Raw genomic sequence first — 27,715 nt, 5'->3', positions numbered from 1 at the left:
AACCTATTTTACAAGACTCCCTCACAAGGATACAGTGCCAGTATCGGGATAAAATTTCACACAGCGGCATGGCTCAGTCACATAACCTAAGCAGGCTTAGGAAAATGGAACACTATAAAGTATTGCACTTTCTTCCTGTATGTCTGTTGCAGCAAACCAAACGCTCGGATGACTGATGTGAGTTTGTGCATGAAAGCCAAAGTGAACTAATGGCTGAATAGCATGTAGATGCTGTTGCTAATGCTCTGAGTTGTTTAAAATGGTAGATTATGGAAGTGTGCACCTGGCATTCTGCAGGCTAGCCTGGCAACACTCCTCCCTTATAATTATAATGAACACACAGTAATTCAGGGTTGAGGCTGAAATACGAATGATGTCCTCTGAGACAGCTTGTTTTAATGGTTATGCAGAAGAGTTCCTAGAAGTGCAGATGGCAGATGCAATGCCTTTTAAGCTATTTACAGATCGCACACTACAAGGTATGGAAAGACCCATAGTGTGAGGCCATATTGCTCTTTTGTGCTCCTGGATTAGACATTAGGCTGGCTCACAAACTAATGAAAGATATATTTTAGAGCATGTTTACTGCAATATTGATAGCCCATTATACTAACAAGTGAGATAGCGCTGCAGGAAAGAGAGACAATTGCACTGTAAGGACTGCATGGCCCGTTTCATCTCAATGCCCCACTGTTCTTACTTTGTCCACATAGGGGTGCATTTGCTCAGGACTTGGGCCCTTATGTAGTCTTTCATTACAGATTGTCAGAAGCCTAATACTCTGTGGATACAAATCTATAAAATAGGGTAGGCCCCATTTTACACTACACTATATATAACGATAAGGTAATAAGATAAGAGCCAACATGGAAGGGATGTATCAAAGAGTAGATGAAAGACATATATGTTCGAGCATATTGCTTTGCTGCACATAAACACTGAACCACCTCCTCCAGGAAGCCATAGTGATGTCAGTATATAATGCTTTAAATAAAAAAAACATGTCTGGTAATTATAATTTTCGACAGCACAAATGACTCGTTTGTGTTTCTAAAAGCCAAATTTGTGTCCGTCTGTACAGAAAACATATTCCACCGGTGTAAAATCTTCCTTTACATACAGCCGAGTTAATATATCTCTATCCCTGGCACAGGCCCAAGCCTGTATGAAAGAGTGTGGAGCCTTTGAATTAGCCCACGACTGTGATACAAGAGCAGGTATTGGAACAACAAAAATGTTAACTCCAAGAAAAAGTTTTGCCGCATTAAAGTCACATAGGAGCCACATTAGCATGTGAAAAGAATAAACAGAGGCATTCTCAGTTACACACTCCACCTGGCTGCTAACCAACGTCCTTGTCAGAAGTCCACCCACCGCACTGGCTAACACTGAAAGACCTCCTGGGGACCGCAGTGACCATTCACTCGGTTCTCTCTTTTTCCCATGCACCTGTGACTGTTTTTGTGTTTGCTATTTTTTGCTTTGTCTTTTTCTGGCAACACTGTATCATCGGAGACACACTTTGCCTCAAAAGGAATTCTCCTGCCCAACAATGTGGTTTGTTTGTTCACCGGATATGGCAGGCCACAGAGTCAAATGGAGAGGAAAAAAAAATAAATAGTCACCACAGTAATAATTAAAATTGCCACAAGACAAATAAGCGGAGAGACACAGCAGCATGAATGGACTTCAAATAAGAAGATAAGGTACTTTTACCAACTGGTTTCTTGCCGAGTTGGGGGGCTTCACAGGTGCAGTTGGACAGGCTCTCCTCCTTACTCTCCTCGGACGGCTCATCCGGCTTCTCCATGGTCCTGGACCTTAGAGAGCTGCTTTTCCATTTTCCAAAGGACTTTGCCACAATCGCTTTGTCCGCTCCTTTCATTGTTTTCTGTAAAACACATTTACAGCATGACTTCCCAGGTTTATCCCTCTTGTGAGCCATCTGCCCCCTTTTTTGGCTCTCAATAAACCTGGGCTCATCTTTCCCAAACCCAAAGTAAGAGAGAATTAGGGCATTGTGTGCATATGCATTCTCTTAAGCATTCCAGAAAATTTCCTGATTGCCCTGGCATCTTTTTTAGAGAGCGTTTGGACATTGTTTTCCTCCTGACATTTTGCAATCCTGTATGGAGAGAGTGGTGCTGATTGAAACAGTATAAAACAATACTTTGCAAAGTGCCCACACAGTAAACAGTAGATGGAAACGGGGGAAAAACAAACACGTTTTCACATTTAATCCAACTTAAAGAAAATAAAAATAGCACATTATGCCCTAATTGAGTGCTGTACAGTCCGCAAATACTATTACAAGGCCGATCAGGATTAGCAGTGGAACATACCTAGTTATCTATTTCTGACTGCCAAGACTGCTAGCAGTGGGCAACTAAATTTCAAAAGCTGGCAAATCCAGTTGTCTCCTAAATACAGAAAGTACTTAAATCCAGAGCTAACAGAAGAAAAAGACGGATAAAGGGTGCTCTGCATATCACCGAAAAGCTTGTGCACTTTTCAGAATCACTGGCTAGGTTAAACAAATATGCTAAGTAGAGATCAAAACAATCCTTTGATCTGCAGCCTAGTTTCCAGAGGAATGGCTTGGCTGTTGTTGTAAATAACTTGTATAAATCTATATACCATTTGCCTTCAGGTAATATCAAAAGTGCCAGGGATTCGCAGGCAAATACCTTGTGGTTAGGAAATAGATCAGATAAAAGCATATAAATATTTCAGCAACACTGCACTCTGTCATTTACTCTGTGTTTTATTGCTGTAGTTTTTAACCCCGCACTAGTTTAGTTCTACAGCAGAAACACCAATGAGGAATATTTGATAGCAGAATTACATTCTACCCTTTTCTATTTTGTAGTTGGGAAAAAGTGTTCCTACCTCCAGCGTGCCATTCGGGTCAAACACAGTGTAAAACATTGTGCTAAACTTCATACAAAAGAGGCTTGAAGAATCAGAATGCAGAAGCTATGCAACTTGCTGACTAACTTTGCCCTCTGTTTTGATCGAGCACACAAAGAAAAACGCTGTCCATTCAAAACAGACAGCATAACTCTTTTCAGAGAGGGGGGACCGTGAACAAACGAGGCCATGTCCTGAGCTGCGGTCGGTTTCCCGTCAGGCCTGCACAGTGCACGGTGAGGGCCGCAGGGACTGGGACTGGCTGACACCACACTCACGGGCAACAGAACAACTTTTGTGCACACTATCCTCTTCTGGATGTTTTTTCTTTTCTTTTCTTTTTTTTTTTCTCTCTCTACCCAAATTGGACAAGTGTGCTTTTTGGTTCAGCGCTCACTGCACCTCCGCCCTTTGGTTGTAATTCATAAACATGTTGGGAAATTTGATAACCTCATGTACCTTGTGCAAATTAATTTAATAGGAACATGATACTCTTTATGGTCAAGGTGAAATAGAAAGATTACATCCCTGGTCCTCATATTATGCTCCTATTTAACAACAAATGCATTTTTTCTTCCTGGAAAACTAAATATGAAATGTGATTACATAAACTAATAACCAATTTTAACACCAACTACATCATGACATCCATCCATCCATCAATCTGCAACTCATAGCAACATGGGAGGTGTGTGCTAAAGTCCTCTGGAGCTCCCGTGTGGCTAAATTCTAAGCCCGCCCACGTTTTGGTGATCCAATCAAATGCAAAGGATTTGATTCAAATCCCTAAAATACTCACAGTAGCTAAAGACACTCTTGCTTCAATTTCACGGGGACATGAAATAGTATTAAATATTATTACTGAAGCACAGTACAGGAGAAACCAAACGCTTCAAATTAGCTTCTTGCATTGTGACGCGTTTGACACACATTCAATTTGTTATTCCAGCAACCCAGAAATTAAAACTTGAGCACAATTAGGGATACAAATTGGCAAAAATGTAATGCCAATTAAGCTAATTTGAATTTGACACTAATATAAATGTTAAGGCTCAGTAGCGTATACGGGCTTACAAGCTAGCTAACTTGCTTTCTAGCTTGCTTAACCCACTAGCTAACTAACTAGCTTCATTTAACTTGAACTAGACTTCGTCAGCTGCAGAGCTGTTATAACCAAACTGTATCAAATGTGTCAAAAGTCTTTGAACATAAACAATACAGGTAATTTCAAAATAAAAAAAAACAAATAAACTGTAGCACCGAGCTAAACTGGCTAACATGGCCTTGCTTTGCTAATTCACCTAATCATCAAAAAAAAATCATGTATAGATAGAGCTTTAACTTAGTTATTTATATATATATATATATATATATATATATATATATATATATATATATATATATATATATATATATATATATATACATATACATACATACACATACAAGTACTGATGGTCTGGATTGGATGTTCAAATTACATTTTTGAAATGCCATAATGTTGATTCACAACCACTCTAAGGGTTTCCCATACATTGTGAGTCTTGGGAACTTGGCAGAACTGCCTCTTTGAATTCTTTGGGTTTGTCATAATTTCCAAGATACATTTTATTGGCAAACACTGTCTCCATATCAGTCATTCGCACCACATTTGCAACATGTTTCGTGAAGAGTGCAACTGTTTCAAACAGTTAAGCTTCCTCGTTGGAGTTGCAATCTTACTGTGAATACATGCATGCTGTATGTGAATGCACATTTAGTGTGTGAGTGTTATTTGACTACGTGTCAACTAGTTTTTGCCAGGTTCTTGTTCAGAAAGAAAATGCGTCTGAAGACACTTGCTGGTTTAAAATTAAAAAAACTTGCATGACTGTCAAAAAAATTACAGTAAGATTTAGATAAAGTAGACATGTTTAAAATATTGCGTAATTGTATTAACACGGACTATGTTTTACACCTGGTGAGTGCTTTAAATCATGAAAAAAAACAACCCTCATCTTAGGTGTTTAGAAGGATATCATGGAAGCTTCATCTCGCTTCTCCAGAGTCCTGGAAAAGCGATTTTGAGAGAGAACAGAATGTACCATATTCTTGACCCGTCTGCCTCAGATGCTTGCAGTATATGGAACTGAATACTGGACGTGAATTGTATCATTCTCTGTGTCAACTTGTTAGATGGCAGTTGCTGTAGTGGAGTGGTGAGAGCGGCACATATGCATTATAGGAGAAAATTGTGAAATGACAGATTCCGGGTGTGATACTGAGGGAATGACTAACTAATAGGAGGGGTGCTCCAGGCTGTTAGCTTTGAAAAGCAGTTTGCACATTACTTTATCTTGTCAATCAGATTCCTGGAATGGAAGAGGTGACTGATAACTTGAATTAATTATTTTCTTATTGCATGCATGTGTTAATTCATGTTAATTTATGTCCCTTACAGGCCCAAGCCAGAATATCCAGAGTAAAGCACCACCTCTGGCACCCAGATCACCACACCACTCTCTTTGCATATATTTATATCAAATGAAAGACTTTTTTTTTTTAATCCTGTTGGAACAAGGACTGACTGCCAAATTTGATTTTTAAATGTACTTTTAAGCTGTTCATGGTTTACGTTTGCATTTCTTCTTAACAAGTGAACAACACGGAGCAGTATTTACGGCTATGATGGGATTTGAAAGTTACAGATTATTTTTTCGTGAGTAAATCCTACCCCTTAAAACACACCCCCTTTTCTTACAAACACAGTTAAATAATGCCGCACAAGGTCAACACTCACAATGCATATCCTCTACATTTTCTAATTGTGCATTTAGTTTATTTCTTATTCTTCATTTGAATCACATCGTCCATCACACAAAGCATTTTATTTATTTTTTTACTGTATTTTATATCAAATTTAAAAGCAGCAGCAGCTCTGTAGAATGCACGGCGCTCGCTTTAAACACTTGCATTTCACGAAACATCTTTAAACATTTGGACAAATTTAACTTCCCCCTGAACACGGAGGATAAGAGGAAAAACATTTCTCTGATGAGAACAGAAACAGCAAGAAGTTCTAACAAGGAAAAGCCTGCCAGGTGGCGAACTGGCTGCACCAACAGAACGCACAATCTGTCTGCTTCTCCTTCCAAACCATTGACAGCTGCCATCACCAGCCTTGCACACTCGCACTCAGTGGCTCCTCAGCTCCCTGCCCATCCCTCTTTAGTGTTTCCTGCTAACCTCAGAGACAGGGTCACCTGGCCCCCTAGTCGCCCGTCTGTGGGGCCCTGCTGGCCCCCTGGAGACCTGCCTGCATGGGGATGCATGGCTAACAGAGGTCTACCAAATCCTCTTTAATATGCAAACCAAGGGGCTATTCCTTTGACCCGAGACCATAGCTTTTCTAACAGTGAAATCCAAAAAAATATTCAAGTGATGTACAACGATGAGATTTGATGAGCAGTTTTTTTGATCTGCTGGTTTTTTGATATTGAACATTATCAGAGGCAAACAGCAGCGTAATCAGGTATTTTACCTCAACCGGGCAGGTTATTCCAGTTTAATTAAAGTAATATGCAGCATGATTGAATCAGATTATGTTCTCCTCGACCCATTTGGAGAAATAATAATCTACAGTTTGAACATTTTTGCAAAATTGGAGCGGCGTTTCTCCTCCACAGAGTAAAACCTAAGCACACAGATGCACAGAGGCTAAAATGAAGAGTGTTCCACAAAGCTAGCATTGCAACTGGGCTAAAAATAAAACCTGGCAAAGTTATTCTGATCCCTTATTGGTCCCATAGTTTGATTTCACATTTAGCATTTGCATTCCCCTCCGCATAAACATTTAATTCTTCTCCTCCTGCAGTACAATGAGACTTGAGTGACTTTGGCAGCAGATTTTGGATCGGTGCTCCTGAATCCACCAGTGTATGTTATCAGCAGGTAAACAAGCTTTCCAACAAAGCCATAATGGAACTGCAAGCGGCATAAAGAGGCTCATCTCAAAAGCTATACAACCCATCAAAGCTGGTGTCATTTCCTCAACACTGCACTGCAGCTGGAAACTGCATGGCTGTTAGTTACAGTTTAAATCGCCTGTCTATTTTCAGACACTTCAGAACTATTTGTATTGATTATGTACTTGTCAGTAAGCAGCATTAGCAAAATAAGACAACGGATTTTTAATGTCTACTGGATTCTTATCCGTTTTGTTCTGTGGTAGAAAATCAAAAACTGTCATGCACTATATTAATGGGATTTACACTATAGGGTATTTGAATAATTATTTTTCCCACTGAAAATGCAATAGTTCTCTCTATATTTGGAAGGATTACCGATGCAATTGAACTTAATGTGAAAATAATTTCCTGTTTTTTTTAAATACGTAGTTTAGTTATATCCTACACTTCCTGCTCCGCAGATGCAATCTTGTTAACCACACGCCTGGATGCTTGTCACCCAACTTTCCCCACATTTGCCTTTTGGGTACAGCTCAGATGCACAACTAAACCTACGCACTCTCCTCCCAGTGAGTGGAGAAGCCTCAAAGCCTTCCTTTCATATGCTGCATTATCTCTTTGGCGGTAATTATCCATAAAACTATGCCATCAGATGGTGATGATTTCCAATATGAACCCAATAAATGTGTTTAAAATTTGAATTATCATATTTATGTGGATATGTGTTACTAATAGTGATTATGCTCGTCATGTGGGTAGAAAATCAACCATCCCTATATTGCGCGTTCTCACATATTTCTCAGACATTTCATCACACATTTAATCTGCCCCTGTCTAAGATTTCCTTCTGAACCTGTAGTCAAGGCAGAGAGGAGACAATAACGGATGAGATTATGAAGCATGTCTGTTAAAGCATGTCTGTTTGATCATCATTCTGTTTAGGTGAAGTTCTCTTCTTGGTCTCTTCAGTCCCTGACAGCAGATATATAACCTAATCTCTTTCCATAACCCTTTTCTTAGGCATGAATAGGGTGGAAATGTGATGGCATTAAGTCGATTTACTCCTTGGTTTGCAGTTTCAGCCTTAATGCCTCTTGGCTCTTCTTCAACACACTCGTTCCATTTAGATTTCCGAAAAAATATAAATGTTATGTTAAGGCTTTCCCATTTATTTTCATTTATCCATCATTTGAAGTTCATGCATATATTTACCCTACAAATAATGCTTGTTTATTTGCAGCCCCCGTCTATCTAGAATAGTGTCAGAGATATTGGAAAATCAAATACAACTTGTGTATTATCTTCAAATACAGAGGATATCGGGGACAAAGGGCAAGATCTGAGACTGTATGACACTCTTTGTGAGTGGTCCCTGACATGGTTTTGATATTTCACATTTACTCATCTAAACCTTAATTTACTGCCTCCAGCATGTGTTGACAAGCAGAGAAAAGCCATTCTAATGTGTCTTTGGATTTCAGATGATGGCATTTGAAAGCTGCATTGAGATACCTGTCCTCGTATACAATTATTGGAGTATGTTTGTGATGCATTTATGCATTTATTTATTTTTTACAGAAGAAACTTCAGGTTATTTTTTAACTTTTTGCTCGACAGTGAGAAAAGAGATTCTTTGGAATCGACTGGTGTAGAAAGATAAAGTCAGTATGAAGACGGTTACATTTCACTTCACTATTAAGTAAAAAACCTTGTGTATTAGAAACATCTACAGTCTGACAGCCCTCAGTACTATCAAATCTATACGAGAAGTGCATGTATATACAGTATATATCCCTATATATTTAAATATAATATGTATTTGATAGTCTACTACTACTACTACTGTTAGGATGCTTCAACCCAACGCAGACTCACACATGGAAACATATTACCAAAATGCAATCTTAATAAGCCTTTTGATTAACAAAAAATAGTTTGAAAAGGCAATTTAAAAGAGTATCATGATTTTGTGCTCATGTAAGCTATAAATGGTTTATCCTAAAGTAATACATATGTAACATATGTTCAGTTCGTATTTATACATTATTTTGGTATTCACTAACATTTTTCGAAAAAAACACAAAGGTTTTCACAATTGTTACTTTTCCTGTTAAATTAAATTGTTAAAAATATATATTACAATGAGATTTAGACCTGGTTGTGATTAGCTGGGCATACAGTTTAACAACGGCTAGTTTTATGATACTGAAGATATGCAGTGAAGTGTTATAGAAATAAGTTTGCCAGCCAGTCAAAGGCAGTTTTATTGGTGGAATGAGCTAGAGACTCCACATGGCAATGTTAAATCCCATTCAGCCTGATGAGAGTGACTCCCAGCAGCACTGAGCTCAGTGGGGGGTTGTAAACATTTACACTAAGAGCCTGTCCAGTGCACATGGTTGGTGCTTGCCAGCCACCTCGGTATCGAATGTTGTGTTGCATATTTTGTCATTCAGGCCTGTCCCGAAATTGTAGGAATCACACCATCAATTTATGAAGGAGCCATCCAAATGTGACAACAGGCTTATGCTAAATGGAGAAAATAGAGCTAAACATTGTTAAAACACCCCTAGACCCACATGGTAGAGAGTGCTCGGCAGAGAGCTGCTATGCTCCCCGCTGTGAACTGGGAAAGTGATGTTGGTGGGCTTCCTTCTCCATGAGGGCCGCATCGTTCTTGGGCCCCGATTTGAAGCCTTTTTGAAGTCTGTTTCCTGCAGCAGCGTGCCAACATTAATGTTTCCACAAAAGCAAAAACGCTAAATCAAATGAATACACTATACTGTGCTATTCCACATTGACTCCTGAATCCCCATGATTTTTTATTTTTATTTTAAGCATCATTAAAAAGATTTTCTTTTATCATATATGTCCTAAAAGTCATCACGGTGTGTATTTTATTATTAAAATAACAAGTTTTAATAAAAGGGTTTCTCTTAGGTTAATGCAGAAATCTCAGCAGGAGTGTCTTGGTGGAAATTACCAAACGTCTGCTGGCGGTTAATTAGTTTTTGAACCCCTTAATGATTATAAAGATGGGTTCAATGGCATCAAGTGTATTTTTTTTTTTTTTTGCATAACACATTCTCAAATATATATATAATTGGCCAAAAATGTAAAAAAGCAGAGTATTTTTGGGATCAATCCTTTATTGTTTCAAAACTCTATCTTTTACAATACAGTCATTTATTGTTATATGTGTGATTTGATGGGTAATGTACAATGTCGTCCAATAATGAAACAGTCACAAAGTTTTCCTTTCTACATATCAATATTCTATGATAGTGAGAAGTTTGTGCTGATATATTTACTTAGTTCTGACAGCTCGATAAACTTCCCTTTTCAAATCAACAAAAGCATTGTTTTTGAAAGTGCATTTTCAAGGATTGCAAAGACGACTGTTTCCATAAGTCAGCCATAATGTACATTTCAGTATTGACAGAGGGCCACACTGCTTTGTGAGTAACAAACAGCATTAACTACGTTTCCAACTACAACATTTATCTGGATAAGTAAATCAAAGAAAATATATCAATATGCATGCCATGAACATTCCTCCATAAACATTTATAATAAATGTATATTTTTATTTAATTATGTTGATAATGACAGTATTTTTCCACAAAAGGACAAATGCTGATAATGAGAACTAATATTTAACATCCAAATTTTGTTCAATTTTACACACAGGTCAGATGGCATAATGCCATAGTGTTTAGAGCAATGCTCTAATAAAGTTAATAGCATTTGGTCCACAATAACATATCTGGGTTTAAAATAAAACAAAATGTGGTAGAAGGTGGGATATTGAACTGAAACCAAAAAAGAACTTGACGACTATCTTAAATTCTTTAAATGTTTAAGGTCTTTTCGATTTTCAAGTTATGAATTATGATGTGATGTTCCTGTTCAAAAATTAAGCAATATAAATATACATTTTAGCTCATTACTTGGCTATTATACTTTTCTGTTCCATGGAACAGCTTTCACTCTGTAGAACTTGGTTCCTAAAGGAACCTTGAACCTGTTCTGTGCCTAGGGAAGGAAAGGAGACAAGAAAAGAAAGCTTTCGTGAGACGAGCTGTCGTACAAAAGGTGAATGGAATAGCTTCACTGACATGGATCAGCTCAAAATAAATCCAAACCATGTGTGGAAATTGCCAAAAAAAAACATTGCAAGAATATTGATTCTTTTCATATTCATAAAGAACACACATTTTAAAAATAACTACAGAAACTTTGGCAAATTCAGTACCTTTTTTGCTTGGCAATATTCCTTCTCCATCACCTTTCCAAGTACCCACGGTCGTCTTGAGGTCCCTGATGCTAAACAATAAACGAACAGACTTGTAAGGCAAACCCTCAAGAAACCACACATACATCCTTGTGTGTGTCACATGAAGCTCATAGAGAAAATTGTAGCATAAATACTGCAATAACCTGCGTTTAAGAACACATCTGCACACAGTTTCAGTTGTAAATCCATTCATGTCGTATGTGTGAAATCAAGAAACTTTGACATCATCATTTATCATCAGTAAGTTAAGAAATACAAATGTCCAAACGCCAGTAGCTGACCTGGTTTGAGGTCCAGTGCAGTGAGAGACTCTGAGTGGAGGAAGTAGAGGGTGGGACCAACTGTGAACAGCACGTAGTTGTCGTGCCTTTCATCCAGGATGATTAGAACCAAATCGCCAACCTGGAAACTGAAAGGAAAGAAGGAAAAAAAAAAGAGACAAAAGGATGAATACAAAGACTTTTAGCAAACTAGTAACGTTAAAAGACAACAAATTAATGTAATTATACAATAATGTGTGTAATTACACTTCATGTCACGGAGGTCAGACTTTTGTCTGAACACAAATACAGTGAGGACATGCCTTTTTTTTTTTTATCCACTTACTCTCTGATGGCGATTTTGTCTGAATGCCGTGACGACACTGACGACATGCTCTGAGACATCTACAGAGAAGAGAATTAGGAAAACGTCACACGCGTGTAATGTGAATGAAGGGTTAACAATGCTGGCCATTGATGACATTAGACTTATTTGAGCTTTAGCAAGAAAAAGGTAGTATTAGCATGTATAACCTATGCACTACATTATACTCTATCATTTCAATTGTATCCTATCTTTACATCATGCAAATTCAAGCTTGATATTAAATATTTTTTTAAAAACACAAAAGTTTCTACTTTTTATTTGAATATACTTTTTAGTTTTTGGAGCATTGCACTAAAACCCATCCCTCTCCCTCACTCTGTCACTCTCCCTTAAAAATGATTTTTCTTCACTGAGCTCTTTGGCCTCCTGGGTCAGGATTGTACTCTTTGATGCTACTGCCACCCAGTGGAGCAGGTGTTACATAGCCCATAGAGATAATATTAAATAACTGACCAGTCTTTGACTGAGGCGCTTGTTTTCTTCTTCCTTCATGTGTAAAGTCTGAAACATATATCAGATGGATTAAACAGATAAGAGACATCCAGAAATGGCATCTTGTGCTCTCAAATGCAATGTGATGAATATAGTGTTTCTATTTACCCTCTCGAGTAAGAGTATCCGCTGTTTCTCCTCTGACATCAGGAGGTTGTCACTGCAAGAGAAAAGAAACGTCAAATTATTGATTAATACCCTCTGAAAAATGTCAGCATAACTGTATTTATTGGGTAGAAAATTTAAATTGATCAAAATATGAATTGGTTCTCATTTTTTGACTGCAACTATGTCGTAGTTCTTAATCTAAAAAGTGATAAATGTGAAACTTACACTGTCTGATCCTAGCCTGCCTTCCTTCTTTCTTTTCTTCCTTCCTTCCTGCCTTCCTTCCTTCCCAAATGTCCTTTCTGTCCATCAATCTTTTGGGGTGTTTTACCAAATGTCCTTTAAAATTCTTCTTCTTTCTTCAATAATGCAAAGTCCCTTTCTGTAAGTGTCTGGCAACCACTTTCATGCCATCTATAACAAAATGCTCGATACTGCTGCGAGTTTGCTATATACTGTATATAACAACTTAATTATGTATTCCTCATTCTTCATCAAGCACAATGCCATGTTGATTATAATGAAGTACAGGAGTCTGTCTAAGCTCGTATACCTAATGAGGAAAGAGTCAAAATGTAATAGCTGTATATGAAAACGTGCAATCATTAGTTTGGTCTTAATAAACTAATGTAATGGAAAAGCAAGAGTGCAATGAGGCAGAACATATATTCTTAACCTCTGAATAGGCAAAGTATGTCTATAGTAATATTTTTAGGTAATTTTTCGCAGTAGGTAGGTCAAGCAACAGACAAGGCAGCAAAGTACCGGATGAAAGCGGCACTGAAGATGAGGACTCGTTGTTGTTCAGTGGCATTCACCTCTGATTAGATTTCATGGAGATTAAAGCTCTGTTTGTTTGAGTGTGTGTGTGTGTGTGTGTGTGTGTGCAAAACCAAAGTCCAAAGGAGATTTGTAAAATTCAGGCGGATAAGAAAGAAGTAAGAAAGATTGTAAGCTTCTCATCTACACAGATTTTCCTTTCTGTGAACTGTTGAAACTCTCACCAAAGAAAGTAACCCCTCTAAAATATAAATACATATATATTTGTAAACAATATGTCATTCTTCTGTGTTCAAACATAAGAAGTGGAGCGATAAAAAAATACACTGGCTGGCAAAATACATATAAATGTGATCCATTTTCTTCCCAACATAATATTTTTTTGGAGAAAAGATGCTTACTGGACTGCCACCATGCTGGCTTCCACTGCTGAATCCACCTGTTCGTCCTCTCGAATGGCCGCCACAGAGGCCAGTCGGTCGGTTTCACCCATGGGCTCGGAGGAAAAAGCCCCAACGAGCGGCAGAGCTCGAGCTGCTGCGGCTGCAGCTTCTGAGATCTCCTGACCTGAGGGGTTCGGAGAGAAGAAGGAAGACGAGACCAGTGCGGTGCTGCGCAGGCGGTTCAGCTCTTCTTCCAAGTGCTTCTTCTCCTGCATGACGCTAGCTCGGTCCTCGGAGAGCGTCTCGATCAGAGCTGCAATAAGTTCAAATAAATAGAAGAATAAAGAAACGCTGACCTGCACAACATGTCGATCGCTGACATAAAAACCTCTCGGAGTAGCTGCTATTAAGACGGGGCAGGAAGTAGCCCATTTATTTAAGTACACTATCAACAAGATTACATTATCTTGTGTTAAGGCAACAAAAACGTTTTATTAAATATGAGCAGTTAAAACAAATCTATTTGTGTCAGGGGCTTCTTTCATTTGACTTATTGTGAATCGATTTAGATGATATTTTTTGTACAGACTCACCTTTGTCCTTCTCCTGCTGCTGTGTGACTTTCCGCCACTTCTCTGTTAGATCATTAATGATTTGTTCTTTCTTCAGCTTCTCTCGGGTTAGAACAGTATTGAAATTAGTCTAGGGAAACCAAAACATAAAAAAACATTTTGTGTTTTTACAAGGTTAACAACCATTATGGTCACAACAGGGAATTTATACCAAAGCACAAATGATTGGAGAGGATGCTTTTTAATTGCTAAGTTCTAACAATGCAGAGCCGCTTGCAGCCATGGGAGTTGCAATTGTTTTGTTGATTTTTAATGTTACGTTTGATTTTTTTTTGCCTGTATTGTTCCATTTCCTAACTCTTCATCATTTATTATACCCACTTACCTAAAAAGCTCAAATGAAATGAAAGTATGTGAGCACAAATCATGTTTCAAATGACAATAAGTTCAGCTTGATTATGTAATATTTTGTACAAAACGTCTTGCTAGCTTAAACTGTGATGGGTGGTGCAACACAGAAAGGTCCATTAGCTCAATAACAGAGATCTACACATCACAAACCAAGAAAAAAGACAAAACCCATGACTGAAAGCAGCAACTAAGTCAGTTGTAAATAAATCGTTATGCTGTCCCTTGGGGATCTTTTGGTGTAACGAGACCAGACAGACCACGATCAGTGCCAGTCAAGTGAATGAAACATTGATCTGTTGATGTGCGAGGTTTAACTTCGACTGAATAGAAGTTGCAGGGAGTGACGGTGTCAATATCTCTTCAAAAATGTAAGCTTTCAGAAAGTAAGTACTCACGTAGATAAGGATCCACATTACACAACATGCACGCGTTTTCAAGCAGTCAACATATTTTTAGGAGTGTTATGTCATCAATCATGGCAGTGATCTTCAAGGTCTTGCAGGGAAAGGTTTAGTCATCACCCTCCATCATTGTAAGGCACGCAACGTTTTCACCGGCCCAAAAAACACAAACCTGCTGCTCCGCGATTAGCGATGTCTTGAGGTTTTGCATCTCCTCGTTCTTCTTCTTCTCCAGGAGGTCCATCTGGGACTGCAGGCAGGCCCTCTCCTGCTGCAACCGCTCCTGTAGGGCCGAGTCGAGAGACAGAGGCGCTCCGGCATCTGCACGGCCCTCGGCATGCAGCGGCAACCCTTCATCACTGAGAGACACGCGCAATCAGCTTTAATTCCAACCGAAGAAATTCATCATGTGGACTAACAAGCACACGCAAAGACAAACAATAAACAGTTCTGCATCGTGTCATTTAAATTGAAATGTGAACAGATTCAATTAAACAAACTACGGTCAGGTTAAGTTCGTTCAGGATCGGGCTCCAAACCACACAAAACAACTCGTTTAAAAAAATAAAAGATTTCTTCATGTGATGCGTCTGCCAGTGTGATCGAACATTTACCTTTTTGAGGATTGCCTGCAATGAAGCTCATCCTCGAGATGTCTAATTTTGTCCAACAGTCTCTTCTCCATGTCCTCCTTCTGCTGCTCCAACTCTGTCAAAGCATCTGGTGACGTAACCTGCAAGGTCACTTCTTTTTCGAAGTCTCTCTCGGTTGCTTGTCTGTCCTGCTCTATTTTTTTGGAGAGCAGATCGTTGTCTGTCAGCAAATTGCTGATAACAGTCCTCAATTCTTGCTCCAGTTCCTGGAAACTCCTGAACCGCTTTTCTTTTTCCTCATTCAGAGCTGCCGCTTGCTGCTCAAAAGCCTGCTCAAGTTTCTGCTGCTGTTCGGCGTGGTTCTTATCAGCGTCCTGGACTTGCCGCTGCACGGAGATGAGCTCGTTCCGCAACAAAATAGCCTCTTCCTCGTGTATGTTCACCAGCTCTGAGATGCAGTGGTCTTTCTCAAGCCTCATGAGACTCCTCAGCTCTGCGAGGTCCACTTCGTACTCATCATTTTTCACATGAAGCCGTTCTTTGACATCCGCCAGCTCTTCGCTCAGGACTTTGGTCGCAGCCTCCACCTGGGACTTCACCGTCTCGGCCTGCTGCATCTTGGCCTCCTCAAATAAGAGCCTCAACTCTTCCGTCTCTGACTCTTTGAAGGCTAACTCCACCTCTACTTTGCAGCGGAGTTCTGCAAGCTCAGTAACACGGGCCTCCAAGTCCTTCATTTGGTTTTCCTTTTCTTTGAGTGCGGCAGTGTGGTGTTCAGCTGCCTCACTTAACTTTGCACTATTTTCCGCAGATAGATGTTCCAGAGCCTCCTGGTTAACCTTGGTAAGATTCTCCAATTTTGCCGTATGATCCTGCTTCATTTTTTCCTCCATCTCTTTTAAGTGAGACTGCTCAACAACTTCCAACTCCTGGCGGATCTTCTGCTGGCCACGTTCGATCTCAACGTGTAGATTTTCAAGTTGGTTGGTCAGGGAGTCTCTTGAAGCTGAGAGCGTCTTGATCTCCTCGGTTTGATCACTCATCATCTGCTCCAGGTTTTTGATCCTCTCCGTCTGGTTACTCTTCGTTACGGCACATTGCTCTTTCTCATTCTCGAGCTGAGTGAGTTCTTTCTCTTTGCGCTCCATGAGCCCCTCCAGCTCCAGCATTGCGTGCTGGACATCTCTGACAATATTCTGGTTTACTTGGTTTTCCTCCGTTAGTGTCTGAACCTGCTTCTCTAGCTCTTGCCGAAGGGAGAGAAGCTCACTTTGATGCTGATCCTTTAGTTCCAGTTTCTGGGTTTGGCAGATGCTGTCCACAATGTTGCTCACCTCTGTGGTCAAATTTCTTAAAACAAAGCCAAAGTCATGTTGTTCTTTTAAAACCATGCCTCTCAAGTGATGGAGGTCATCCTTTACACTTCTGAAGTTTGAATGGGACTCCTCTGCAGCCGATCGGTACTTGTCGGCCACTTGTTTTAGCACAGTGATCCTCGAGTTCTCCCTCTCTAGTATTGTGGTATCCTGCATGCGCTTGTTGTCAATAGCGTTAATGACTGACGAATACAGCGACTCCACCATCATTTCAGGGCTAATGGGGTCACTGATGGGGTTCGGAGAGGTTAAGTTCTCTTCAATCACAAACTCGTTGACCGCGGACATGAAGTCAGATTCAGGGCTCTCTACTAGAGAATCCAAGTCGAGGGAGCCCTGCTGCAGGACGGGATCCATGTTCGGGTGGCCGATCGTTTCAAAGTCAAATGTTTGCGCGTCTATGCTGTCTGGGGATAGATCCTCAAGCGGTGCTGGGACGGGAACGTGTAGTGGCTGACAGCTGGGGCCCTGCAGGCTGAGGGAGGACGGGGTTTTTGGGGACCTCGGCGTCGTGGTCCCGGGTATGCTTCCAGACTCTGGGATCAACATGCTTGATCTCTGACTAAAGGATATCTGCAAAGACAGAAGAGATTAAGGGGGAGGGAGAGAAAGGAAATGCATGTATAGATACATAAATATATGAGAAAAGTCATATCACACTATTTTTAACCAGTAACACACTTATCTGCATTTGTTTTTAATAACACAAACATAAATCAAGCGGTCTTTACCCGTTGTTCACTTAGCAGGTCAGTAATAGTTTGAGACATCTCATCCACACTTTGTGCCGCTTGGACCAGCTTGTGAAGCGTCTCTACGTGGCGATTTAAGGGCTCAAAGTCACACATTGTGGGAACCCTGCAGACAAAAAATACTTACATTTATAATAACTAAACTATAAAACTACGTTGAGATGTTATTTAAGTACTAAAAATCTATGGCAGAGGTCTGCAAAAGTCAAGACAATATCCCTACAACAGGATCTAGCACATAAACAATCAATAACATTTCGTAAATAACTACCTAATTTAGAGAGGATTAATTACTTGTGAGACATGTGATAACACAATCAAAAGTCTTACAAATTGCTTTCTGTTAATTTGCTTCATAAATGTAGGTTTTCATTAGCCATGTCGTAGGATAGTTCTGGTAGCATCATAGTGTCTCTAAAACCAATCCAATAACTGGGGGACCGTGACTTACATCAGGAAAGGCTGCACCTCGAGAGGACAACAAGATTTCAAGTACTGCAGGTCATCAAGGGAGATGTCTGGAAGTTCGTCATCAAACCTTCTGGGCTTTCGTGTCTATAAACAGTGATAAGAAAAAGAAGGGACCTCTTAAGATACAGTGGGAATACACATGAAAACCAACTTGGTCAAAATGCCAATACATAGTCACTTACACAAAACGATGTTGGAGGCCATGAATCGAGTCCTCTAAACAAACGATTTCTGAGAAAAGACTTCCCTGAAAAGACATAAGTAAAGAGATCAAAACTCTGTTATTTCAAAAGCACATTATGCTCTACGGTGCTGATTTCCACAGACACTCACTGAAGAGTTTACCAAAGGATTCCCTTTTGAACTTCTCCGCCTCGTACAGTCGTTTCCCGTCCTTCACAAGCGCATAGGCCCACTGAAAAGAAGGATATTAAGGATTATACAACAACAAAGTAATAATCAATGCCCACTTGATGCAACAAGAGTGGCTTCCCGTCGACAACAGTGAAACAAGTCTGCTCAATAGAAGATGACAAATGTGAGCAAAATCCACTCCATTATTGGCTTTCGAGTATTACCCCTCTTAATGTGCATTTACATGCAGCAATACAATGAGGAAGGACAGAAGTCATTATCAGTTTATTAATTATACGCAGCAGATTTAGAGGGCTGTTAAGTGTTAGCCTTACGCTAATGCAATAGGAGTTCCCACAATAGTGTAACTCCCAAACCAGACAGCCTCATTGTCCTCCATGGGTCTGCTAAAAAGAATGTCACGATACAGGACTGCATTGTCAGTTTATTTTGCCAGCTTAGGCACTTATTTTCGCATTGTGTTACTGCTTTAAGAATGTTAAACATTGCACAGTAAGCCCACTGAGAAATAAGTATTTCCTCCAACACATGAAATAAGTAAACAAAGACAAAAGAAGCTTTAAATTAACTTAATTTGCAACAGCAAACAAGAGAATGGGCTGTTCTTTTTTTCATTGTAGTGGCAAAGACTACAGAGAAAAACAGTCCAATTAGAGCGAAACATGTAAATGATGTGCTTAGCGCTAAATGCGCCAGAAAGCGACAGATTCAGTGACACAAAAGAGCTCACCTCTTTGAATCACTGCGTCAGAAAGAATGATCACTGTCATTTAGCACTGACCTCTCTGTAGTGCCGCATAAACATTTTTCGCCTGACGACTTCCACCACTGCCAAGCAGTACATCTGGGGCACAGTGCTGAGGGCCTCAACCACCCTCACTCTTTCTATTAGCTCCGTCAGAAGTCTGAGTAGAGCCTGAAGCTTCTCCCCATCCTGGTCTGCATGAAGCATCACGTAGCAGCACCATCTAATGCAAAATCATAACCACAGTTAGAGTTGCAGACATGATTCTCTTGACTTTTCGATGTTTAAACCCAGCAAGCCTAAATTAAACCACAACAAAAAGACAGCAGCACTGTGTGCAGAAAGCAGTGAGTTATTCAACAAGTCTAACAAACACATTGGGGAAGAAGTGGTTATCATTTTTACTTAAGTCTGACTTGAAGGTTGTTTGCAAGTTCTTGTTTGGCAGTGGTGCACTTCTTTTTGATGTCTAGCAGCTTCCTGTGGTTGTTCAGCATGATCATCAGCTGGTTGGTGTGACTCAGACACAAATCAGGCAGAACAGATGTATCCTTCAGGTTTTCAGCACGCTTCTGATTGGCCAGAAATCCCTGCAAGAGATAAGAAGTTAGCACTTAATTAAATATAGAGACCATAACTTGATAGTGTAATGATTATCTTTTACTTTACGTACCTGAGCAAGTTCTTTCTGTTCATTCACCAACTTCTTACAGCTTGCAATCATTTGGTCAAGAGCATACAACCTGTCCTCGAGCCCCTTGATGGCTTTCATGTTTTGATTATCTAGTTTGGAAATTGTGTCACGACAATCTGTCAGGAAGGGTTGAATGACCCGAGGGTCGAGCTGAAAGAAACAAGATTTCAGGAAAGACTTGTGATTTTTTTTTTTTTTGCTACCACAATCATGACATCACTGCAAATTTAGAAAACAAACTTGACAGTGTCTATTCATACATCATCTGTGACTCACCCTATTGATGGAGTCAAAGCATTTCCTCACAACCGATTCCACATCATTGGGTCGGTCTTGCACATTGATCCAGTCTAATAGTGTGACATTGAAGCAAGACGGGTTGGTGAACTCTGCACCATCTTCATCGTCGTCGTCATCATCGTCGTCGTCGTCGTCGTCGTCGTCGTCATCCAGTAGTGCAGCTCTCAGCCCACCACTGTCAGTCATTTTATTTGTTTCCTGGTTGCCAGTTGCCTCACATGTGGAAGTCCCCGAAGCAGAGATGGAGGCCGATGACTTAGAGGGCCGCTGTGAGTCTGTGGATTTTTCTTTTTCCGTGTCATCTGAATCCTTCCCTGGGGTTGAGGTTGACTTCTCCATACTCTCTTTGTAGCTGTGTCTTGTCAAACATTCCAGCAGAGGTATCCTTGCCATTACAGAAACTGATGTCCCTAACCTGCAATCATAAAACAAGGACAATAAGCGATCAAGTTCATCAGGCTCCTTTCCTTCTTGCATAAATACATTAGAACTTGGATGAATTTACTGTTACTTCAGTTATTTAATTACGTTAAGTGATTAAATAAGTCTGAATATTTACCATGTCAACAAAGCCAATATTTACGCCAGTGTATTTTAAATGAAAAACTATTAGGTATGAAATAGCATGTTCTTTGGGTCAGCACTTACTTTGAGAGTTTGACCTTAATTTCCTCCAAGTCATGTTGATAGTTTATGTATGAAGTGTCAAATTTTATGAGCAACTTTTGATAAGACAAAGTGCAGTCGTCCAGATTAGCCATAATGGCAGCCCAGCCTTGGTGTTGCATGTGTTCATCATGAACCAATCGTTCACAGAAAGAGCAAAGTTTCTTGGCAACTTCAAACATTTCCTGCACAGACATAAAAAATATTTAGGACAAATTAGGAGCATTCCATAATTAATAGACTGATACAATGATTTTATAAATTAATCTCATAGAATGTAGTGCCCACGACAGGCAGACTTGACAGGCAGCTTTACAAATTAGAAAATGAATAGATAACTACCAGAGCAAGTTGTGTTCGCGAGGCAACAGTGTGAAAGACAGCTGGCATCAGTAGAGACTCCTCTACTTTAACCTGAATCTCACTCTCTATTGAGAAGGTGGTCTTGGGGATCGTTGGATCCCGGTCACACAAGATCATCTCTTTGTTGAACAGGAATATGGGGTTGGTTTCCTAAAGATCAAGTGTAAAACATTGTTAATGTTTGTCACAAATGCCAGACTTAATACTTTTAAGCTACATAAAATGCACACTAATGAATTAAAACGTACAGTGCCAGCACTGTAGCTGCAGACACGCCTCTCTGCAGCCATACATTCCCCTCCATTGACAACAAGGACTTGATGTTGAATTGCAATCTTATATTTGGCTTGGATGGCATGTTTAAGTTCCAGTACACTGAAACAAAAGAAGAATGTATTTAGATCACAAAGAAAACAAGATATTCTGAGCACTTTTTCTCACAAATATTGGTAAAAAAAATCCCAGCTTCTTACCTCTGGACAGCAAGATCAGTGTCAAATGTCAATGTGCTGCCATTGTTGACCTGGAACACATACAACTTCATGTTGAATCTCCCAGAGTTCTTCGCACTTGCCTATCTTCAAGGCCCCCCTATGAAGAAAAAAAACACAAACATGAGAAAGTTGATAATCTTAAGATTTGATTAAGTTTCCTTACTATAATTATATGAGCGTGGATGCTGCCATCTACACAAATCACAACACAATAAAGCTACTTGATAAACATGTATAATCATATGTAAGAGTATTATTATTATTATTATTATTATTATTGTCTGTATCTATAGATCCTTTATCAAATGCTTTACATTGTTCCCTGTTGCTGTGTCTACAGTGTATAGAGCAAAAATGTAAGTCGCTTTGGATAAAAGCGTCAGCTAAAATGAAATGTAACAAAAGGTCAACATGTCATGCTCTTCTACCCCATCATGTACAGCAACTTCCTGTCTACTGCATAACTAACTCACGAGCTGAGTCACCACACCGTGGTTACTAAACGCTGTTTTAATTATATGCAAGATGAGCCATTACATGTTGGTCTGATGTAAGACAAAGGCAAACTTTCAAAACTGCCTGAAGAAGTGGACAGTTCCACATCAGCTGACGTTTAACTCAGATAACAAAATAACCAAGTGAAATATATAATACAACAGAGCGGCACTAACAAACCACTAACTGTTAACTGATGATGTTTACTAGCCAAGTTTCTACCACAGCCTGTGAAGATGTAGCTGATTGGCCGTCAATAACCGTTTGCGGGCCTCAACTCATTGCGAGGTTTCCCGAAAAACTCACGGCTGTTTATGGTTAACGAAATGAGGGCACTTAACCATTGCTGTTCACCCTCGAGGCCTCCAGTTCTTAATTTTTACAGTGGCGAAGAAAGGGGCCACCAGCAATTGCTGGCGAGCTAGTTAGCTAGCTGCTCAATAACAACCCGTTGACTGACTCTCAGCTAACACAGCTGTCTGAACAGACGTTCATAACGTCGATGAATTTGACAAACGTAATGAGATTATCCGACACAAAAAGCCAGCGGCATCCGTTCAGACATACATTGGTGTAATGACGAGATTCCACATTGCATAAATAAAATAAACACATGCATTGGCCTCACCTCACTTTGCTCGCATCTCCGTTATTGGTCTCCACCTCGACTGTTCGAGCTAGCTAGCTAACGAGCTAGTAGCAACCGAGCTAGCTAGCTTACCAGTTTTAGCTTGGTAGACATAGAGAGAGCCTAGCGAGCCATCTAGCTAACGTGAGCTATACTGGAAAAACTAGGAACCATGGTCACACAGATTAAAACATGTATATGGGGGAAAAAAGATAAATGTCTAATGTTAGTTCATCCGTAAAGGTGTGACACGCCGGACGAAACCACCAGTTGTTTAGCTCAGGTGCCGTGAGCTAACTACGCTAACACCCTCTTAGTCTGTTTTGTTGTTGTCATCTGCTCATGCGTAGTTCATAAACGATCCGGTCATTTGGAAACCAACTGAAAGACAATTTAGCAATTGTCTTTGCAAGCTAGGCTGACATAGGTGACTGCTTTTTATTTTTTTTAAATTTTTTAACGCTAAATGATGTACCTTTTCAGCTGGATTCACATGACAATGCATACTTTATATATTTTATTTTATTTTAATCAAATATACAAACTAGAGGGAACTAACCCATCTAAATGGCTTTGTCAACTACATCTGTCTAATTTATAAAATGTTATATTTTAATGTAATTTATCTCCTAAAGAAATTGTTCATCATAACTGTTCTACTTCATTCTGCGCCTTTGTTAAGGATATATGTTAACATTAGTTAATGCAGATATTTATTTAATTTAAAGGTATTCCTTTATTTACTCAGGTATTATTTTGGCTAGCCACAACATAGCTTCCAGTTTTAAATCAAGTCCTCATTCTCTTATCAATCTCTCAGAAGCAAGAAATCCATAGCTAGTATCAGATACAATACATACAAGACATGTTATGTTTTTATTTAAACTGATTAATTCTTTCATCTGTTATTTTTGTATTTATTTTTTCGCAGGCATGCATGCTCTATAAACCTACTGGGATCAATAAAGTAAATCAACAAATAAAAATGTCCGTCCCAGTGAATGGGTTCAAAAGACTCAGTTCCTACAAAAGTATTGAATTTCCCATCAGTTGTTCGTTCGTCACTGTACTTTTCCAGGTGTATTCTGGGAAAATAGCAGAAAAAACGACGTCGAGTGTTTTGCTGCAACATGAGAAGGGGTGTGGTTAATGCAAGTCTGCAGTGTGTGGTTGATTCTATTTTGCTGCACAGAGGAGGTAGTTTAGGGGTTGTCGCTTGCTGTAGTGGTATTTTATCAAACTGAAACGTTTCATTGTCTCATATATTCCTTTACCAGGTAGGATTTGGTTTGTGATTTAAGATACAAAAGCTGCAGGAAGGGAATATTTTGTTAACTTAAAAAATACATAAATAAAAAAACACCCTTTCAAAGTTACAGCAACTAATTTTTATTAACTTTGGTTAATCTGAAAAAACAAAAAACAGAGGAAGGGACATTAATACAACCAGAAAGCTTTAACGTCAAGCCAAACAAACAATCAATACAGTTTTATCCACATGTATTATTTTTTTTTTTTGTGCCTTCACTATTATAGGCATCAGTCATTCATCCTATTTTTTACATCCCTACTTGAAACTTTGAGCCCAAATATCAATTAGATTAATTACTTCTCAATGTCTTTAGAAATGATTTGCATGTGTACTTGCACATAATATAATCTCTGTATATTATGAATAAGTACATCATCTATTAAAATGAACTAATTGATTCCACATGAGTCGGTTGATTAAAATAATGCCTAGCTCTACGTTATGTACAGTGTGACTAATAACCTTTTATTGATAGGGTATGGTTTGTGTTTGGCAAACTCTAAAATCCCTAATGTAACGGCACGACCATTTCTGTTACAATTCTGTCTATTTATGAATTGACATTTAGGTGAATTACCATTTAATCATTGTAATAGTCTATAATACAAACATCCCCCAGAGGTCACTAGAGCGCAATCATCTATTAAACAAAACACAGCAAATTAAATCAAATGGGGTATTTATTTTTTCTTTCTCCTCTTATTACCCCTCACACCATCATCTTGCAACGACAAGTCTCATATTTGCGAGCTACAGTGACCGTTTGTACAGTACACAAAGTCACTGTACAAGAGGTCACTATAACCCCTAGAAAATAACCTCATGTTGTAACATGAGCAGCAGTAACAGTGTAAATAGGAAACGGCTCTTTGCGAGGATCACATTGTGCTGTTCACTAACACTCCTATTGAGTGGTCCAAATAAATAAATCATTTCCATATGGGATTGATTTAAGCCTCGTAAATTGATTTTACGCCTTTGATGGAGGTGTTTAAACGCCAAAATGATCATAAGACACAACAACAAATAAAGACACATTTAATATATCACATGGTGAATGGGCTATTCAAATATGTTCTCTTTTGGTTGCCAAAAAGTACATAGTATGTTTTTTTAGTTGGATCCCAGTAAAGTCTGACCCTCTTTTCACTCTTGTAAAACTCCAACAACAAAAATTCAAATACCAAACAGAAGTAAGGTATCAGTTCTGAAACAAATAGGCTTAAAATCATCTCTGTAAGCCATTCTCATGAGCAGAAGTCGTAACATATATAGGCAACAAAACAATAATATGTACAAGTTTCCAGGACCCCAAACAACAACTTTGGGGTAACAATGACCTCATTGTTTTCTATCTGCAGGTTCAGTATTCCAACATGTCATGTGGTCACGCTTTTCTCAAAACTTAAAGTGCCAATCTTCAGGACATCAGTCCTGGTTTATTTATCATTTCTATTTGAGTAAAAACTAAAATATAGAACTTTTGCAGTCTGGAGTGTGCAATTCCATACAAGCATGCATTCTTTTTAAGAGTTGTGTGCATTGTTCATGGTCCATTTTTTAGTATGTATGGAGAAAAACTAATTTTCCGTGAATGTCGCCACAAACACCCAGTTTGTAAAAGGCAAATATATGAATATTATGCTTTCATCAGTGGGCCTTATGCTCAATCATGATAGTGTTACCTGCAGTATTATAATTATCCTCCAATGAATATCCTCAAACAATGTTGACTATGCACACAGTTCTGAAAAATAGCTTTACAACACTTAGTTGTAACTCAAGACTCTAGGCTGCTAAACTCAAAGCATAATTTAATTGTTTTCACACAGATAGAAATTCTAAACCAACTACTTTAACTTCACATTCTGTTCAGGATCTCCAGATTCCCAAAGGTGACTCTGTTAACACAGCATTGCAACAAGCACGTAGGAATATCCTGAGATCTGTAAGTGAGACTGTGGTAGTATGGAAAATGCTTTTGTAAATGCGTCGCGACTAAATGTGTTGTTTTAGGATATGCTGCTTTTGTTATGAAGTGCAATAAGCCGTGAAATTTCCCCTTAGCTCACTGTTGACATTTTCAAATCAGCTGTGAACTGTGTAGAGTTTCAAAACACCTGTGTGAGCTTCAACAAAACCTCTTCCGCTTACAAAGAAAAGCGTGACATTGTTGAGTCACTTCAAACTCCTGACAACACATCAATATCAAAACATCAATATATATACACATCATATATTACTGTATCTTGGAAGTGCAAATAAATCCAGTTCTGGAATGACTGGTTGCTCTTGCCGAAAATACAATCCATGAAAGTGAACGGTATGAGGGTGACCTTGTTTTCATTGGTTCAGTGTGTTTGAAAATGGTTCAATAACCTGAACCTGAGCAATAGCTAAAGAGCGAGAGGAGCTCTTCAAAAGCAGCCGGCGAGGTCACAGCTATCTGGAAGCTGCGAGGAGGCCTGTGGCTCTCGGTTCTGCACCAGTTACACATCATCAGATGGTAGTTTAAGGTGTCTGGATGGCACGCTAGAGGGCCTCAATATGAAAGAGAATTAATAGGGACTCATCTCTTCCATCTGCAGTCAGTTCAGTTTGCCCATGAGATCATGCCTCTTATGCAAGTTTGCCCTGAGGAATCAATTCATTTTTTTCCTCCTTTATTGAGCAACCACCACCTTCACTCTCATAAATGCATGTGTGACAGGTTTATGATGTTTGTCTTATGTAATTGTCTTATGATTCATTGCTTTCCACCCTGCATAAAAAACCTATTGGATGTAAGAGACACAGTGCATATTCCCGGTTTTGTTCATTACAGACCTTAATAACCACGTATAGACAAAGGTACAGAATTACGGTCTGTAAAAATAAATTGAGCCTCGGATGTAATACACTGTGTACACGCAGTGCCAAAGTAACAGTTTACTTTTTTAAATCCTGTGTTTAAACTGGTAGTTTTGTGGACAGTGAGGCATTCGTGCAAGAAAGAACACATACAGTGTGAAAGCACAGACAGCCAAAACCAATTCAAACACACAATTACATAGACAGCAGAGTAATTATTGTCACATCAAAGAAAATTACAAGTGGCTGTGGGAGTTTAGAGAACTTCAAAAGGAATGAAAGGCGAGTGACATCAGGAAAGACGCAAACTAATGATGGGAAAGTCAGTATATGGTGTTGTTTGACTTATCACCAATAATACTAATCTATTGCCGTTATGCAACAAATTCAGTTGCCTCCAAGGAATAAATAAGGTACAGATGAGAGGAAAAGATAAAATATGTATGGTTACTGGGAGTGTGGGCATCACTTTATGACAAGATAGAGGTCAAGTGACTGGCAATGAGCCACCGCTGCGTATATCACTGCTGGTTCTGTTCCAACGCATCACAAATACTTGAATTATTAGGATGACTGAGCTCAAGCCGGAAGTACGAGAAGTTTTCTGAGCGTTGTTTGAAAGTCAGCTCTCTTTTATGCAACTACAGGTTTA

At 39.2% G+C, this 27,715-nt stretch overlaps 2 protein-coding genes across 7 annotated transcripts in view; both read right to left on the bottom strand.

Moving 5' to 3' along the window:
* The window catches only part of st18 (ST18 C2H2C-type zinc finger transcription factor), a 41,047-nt gene extending 38,086 nt beyond the window's left edge, over positions 1 to 2,961 (bottom strand). For 3 of the 4 annotated variants that reach the window (XM_068603856.1, XM_068603864.1, XM_068603873.1), the window contains exons 1-2: positions 2,890 to 2,961; positions 1,717 to 1,891 (exon numbers count right to left, since the gene is read on the bottom strand). In XM_068603856.1, coding sequence (XP_068459957.1) covers positions 1,717 to 1,891; positions 2,890 to 2,943 — 229 coding nt within the window. In that variant the 5' untranslated portion in view covers positions 2,944 to 2,961. Of the gene's footprint in view, positions 1 to 1,716; positions 1,892 to 2,889 lie in introns of those variants that run through there. The other variant, XM_068603896.1, reaches the window with a different exon arrangement.
* rb1cc1 (RB1-inducible coiled-coil 1) lies at positions 1,790 to 23,227 on the bottom strand. Of its 3 annotated transcripts, none has more exons than XM_068603829.1 (23): positions 22,902 to 23,227; positions 21,758 to 21,875; positions 21,533 to 21,659; positions 21,264 to 21,434; positions 20,904 to 21,106; positions 20,232 to 20,670; positions 19,935 to 20,105; positions 19,667 to 19,851; positions 19,298 to 19,484; positions 18,475 to 18,556; positions 18,324 to 18,388; positions 18,122 to 18,225; positions 17,650 to 17,776; positions 15,564 to 17,491; positions 15,122 to 15,308; positions 14,159 to 14,267; positions 13,584 to 13,878; positions 12,403 to 12,454; positions 12,256 to 12,303; positions 11,761 to 11,819; positions 11,436 to 11,563; positions 11,113 to 11,183; positions 10,002 to 10,892 (listed from the first exon to the last, which is right to left on the bottom strand). In XM_068603829.1, the coding sequence occupies exons 2-23, from the start codon at positions 21,826 to 21,828 to the stop codon at positions 10,815 to 10,817; spliced, it is 4,887 nt and encodes a 1,628-aa protein (XP_068459930.1). In that variant the 5' UTR covers positions 21,829 to 21,875; positions 22,902 to 23,227; the 3' UTR covers positions 10,002 to 10,814. The 3 variants fall into 3 exon arrangements, with proteins under 3 accessions (XP_068459946.1, XP_068459930.1, XP_068459938.1); XM_068603837.1 differs by having other exon boundaries at positions 18,487 to 18,556; XM_068603845.1 differs by lacking the exons at positions 10,002 to 10,892; positions 11,113 to 11,183; positions 11,436 to 11,563; ... (1 more) ...; positions 12,256 to 12,303; positions 12,403 to 12,454 and adding an exon at positions 1,790 to 1,891.
* Positions 23,228 to 27,715: the final 4,488 nt, after the last annotated feature.

Source organism: Clinocottus analis, unplaced genomic scaffold (assembly GCF_023055335.1).
Source record: "Clinocottus analis isolate CAN_PGR_092001 unplaced genomic scaffold, fCliAna1.0.p SCAF_11, whole genome shotgun sequence".
NCBI lineage: Eukaryota > Metazoa > Chordata > Actinopteri > Perciformes > Cottidae > Clinocottus > Clinocottus analis.
Note: the sequence above shows the minus strand (reverse complement) of the source record. Positions and strands in the feature narration are given on the sequence as shown.

What these genes read in the sequence shown, in the direction of transcription:
- rb1cc1 (XM_068603829.1), bottom strand. Translation starts at nt 21,828, where the DNA reads ATGAAGTTGTATGTGTTCCAGGTCAACAATGGCAGCACATTGACATTT. An exon ending in GGATACTCTTACTCGAGAGG is followed by an intron (nt 12,304 to 12,402) that starts GTAAATAGAAAC and finishes TATATGTTTCAG; the next exon opens with ACTTTACACATGAAGGAAGA. An exon ending in TGCACTGGACCTCAAACCAG is followed by an intron (nt 11,184 to 11,435) that starts GTCAGCTACTGG and finishes TTTATTGTTTAG; the next exon opens with CATCAGGGACCTCAAGACGA.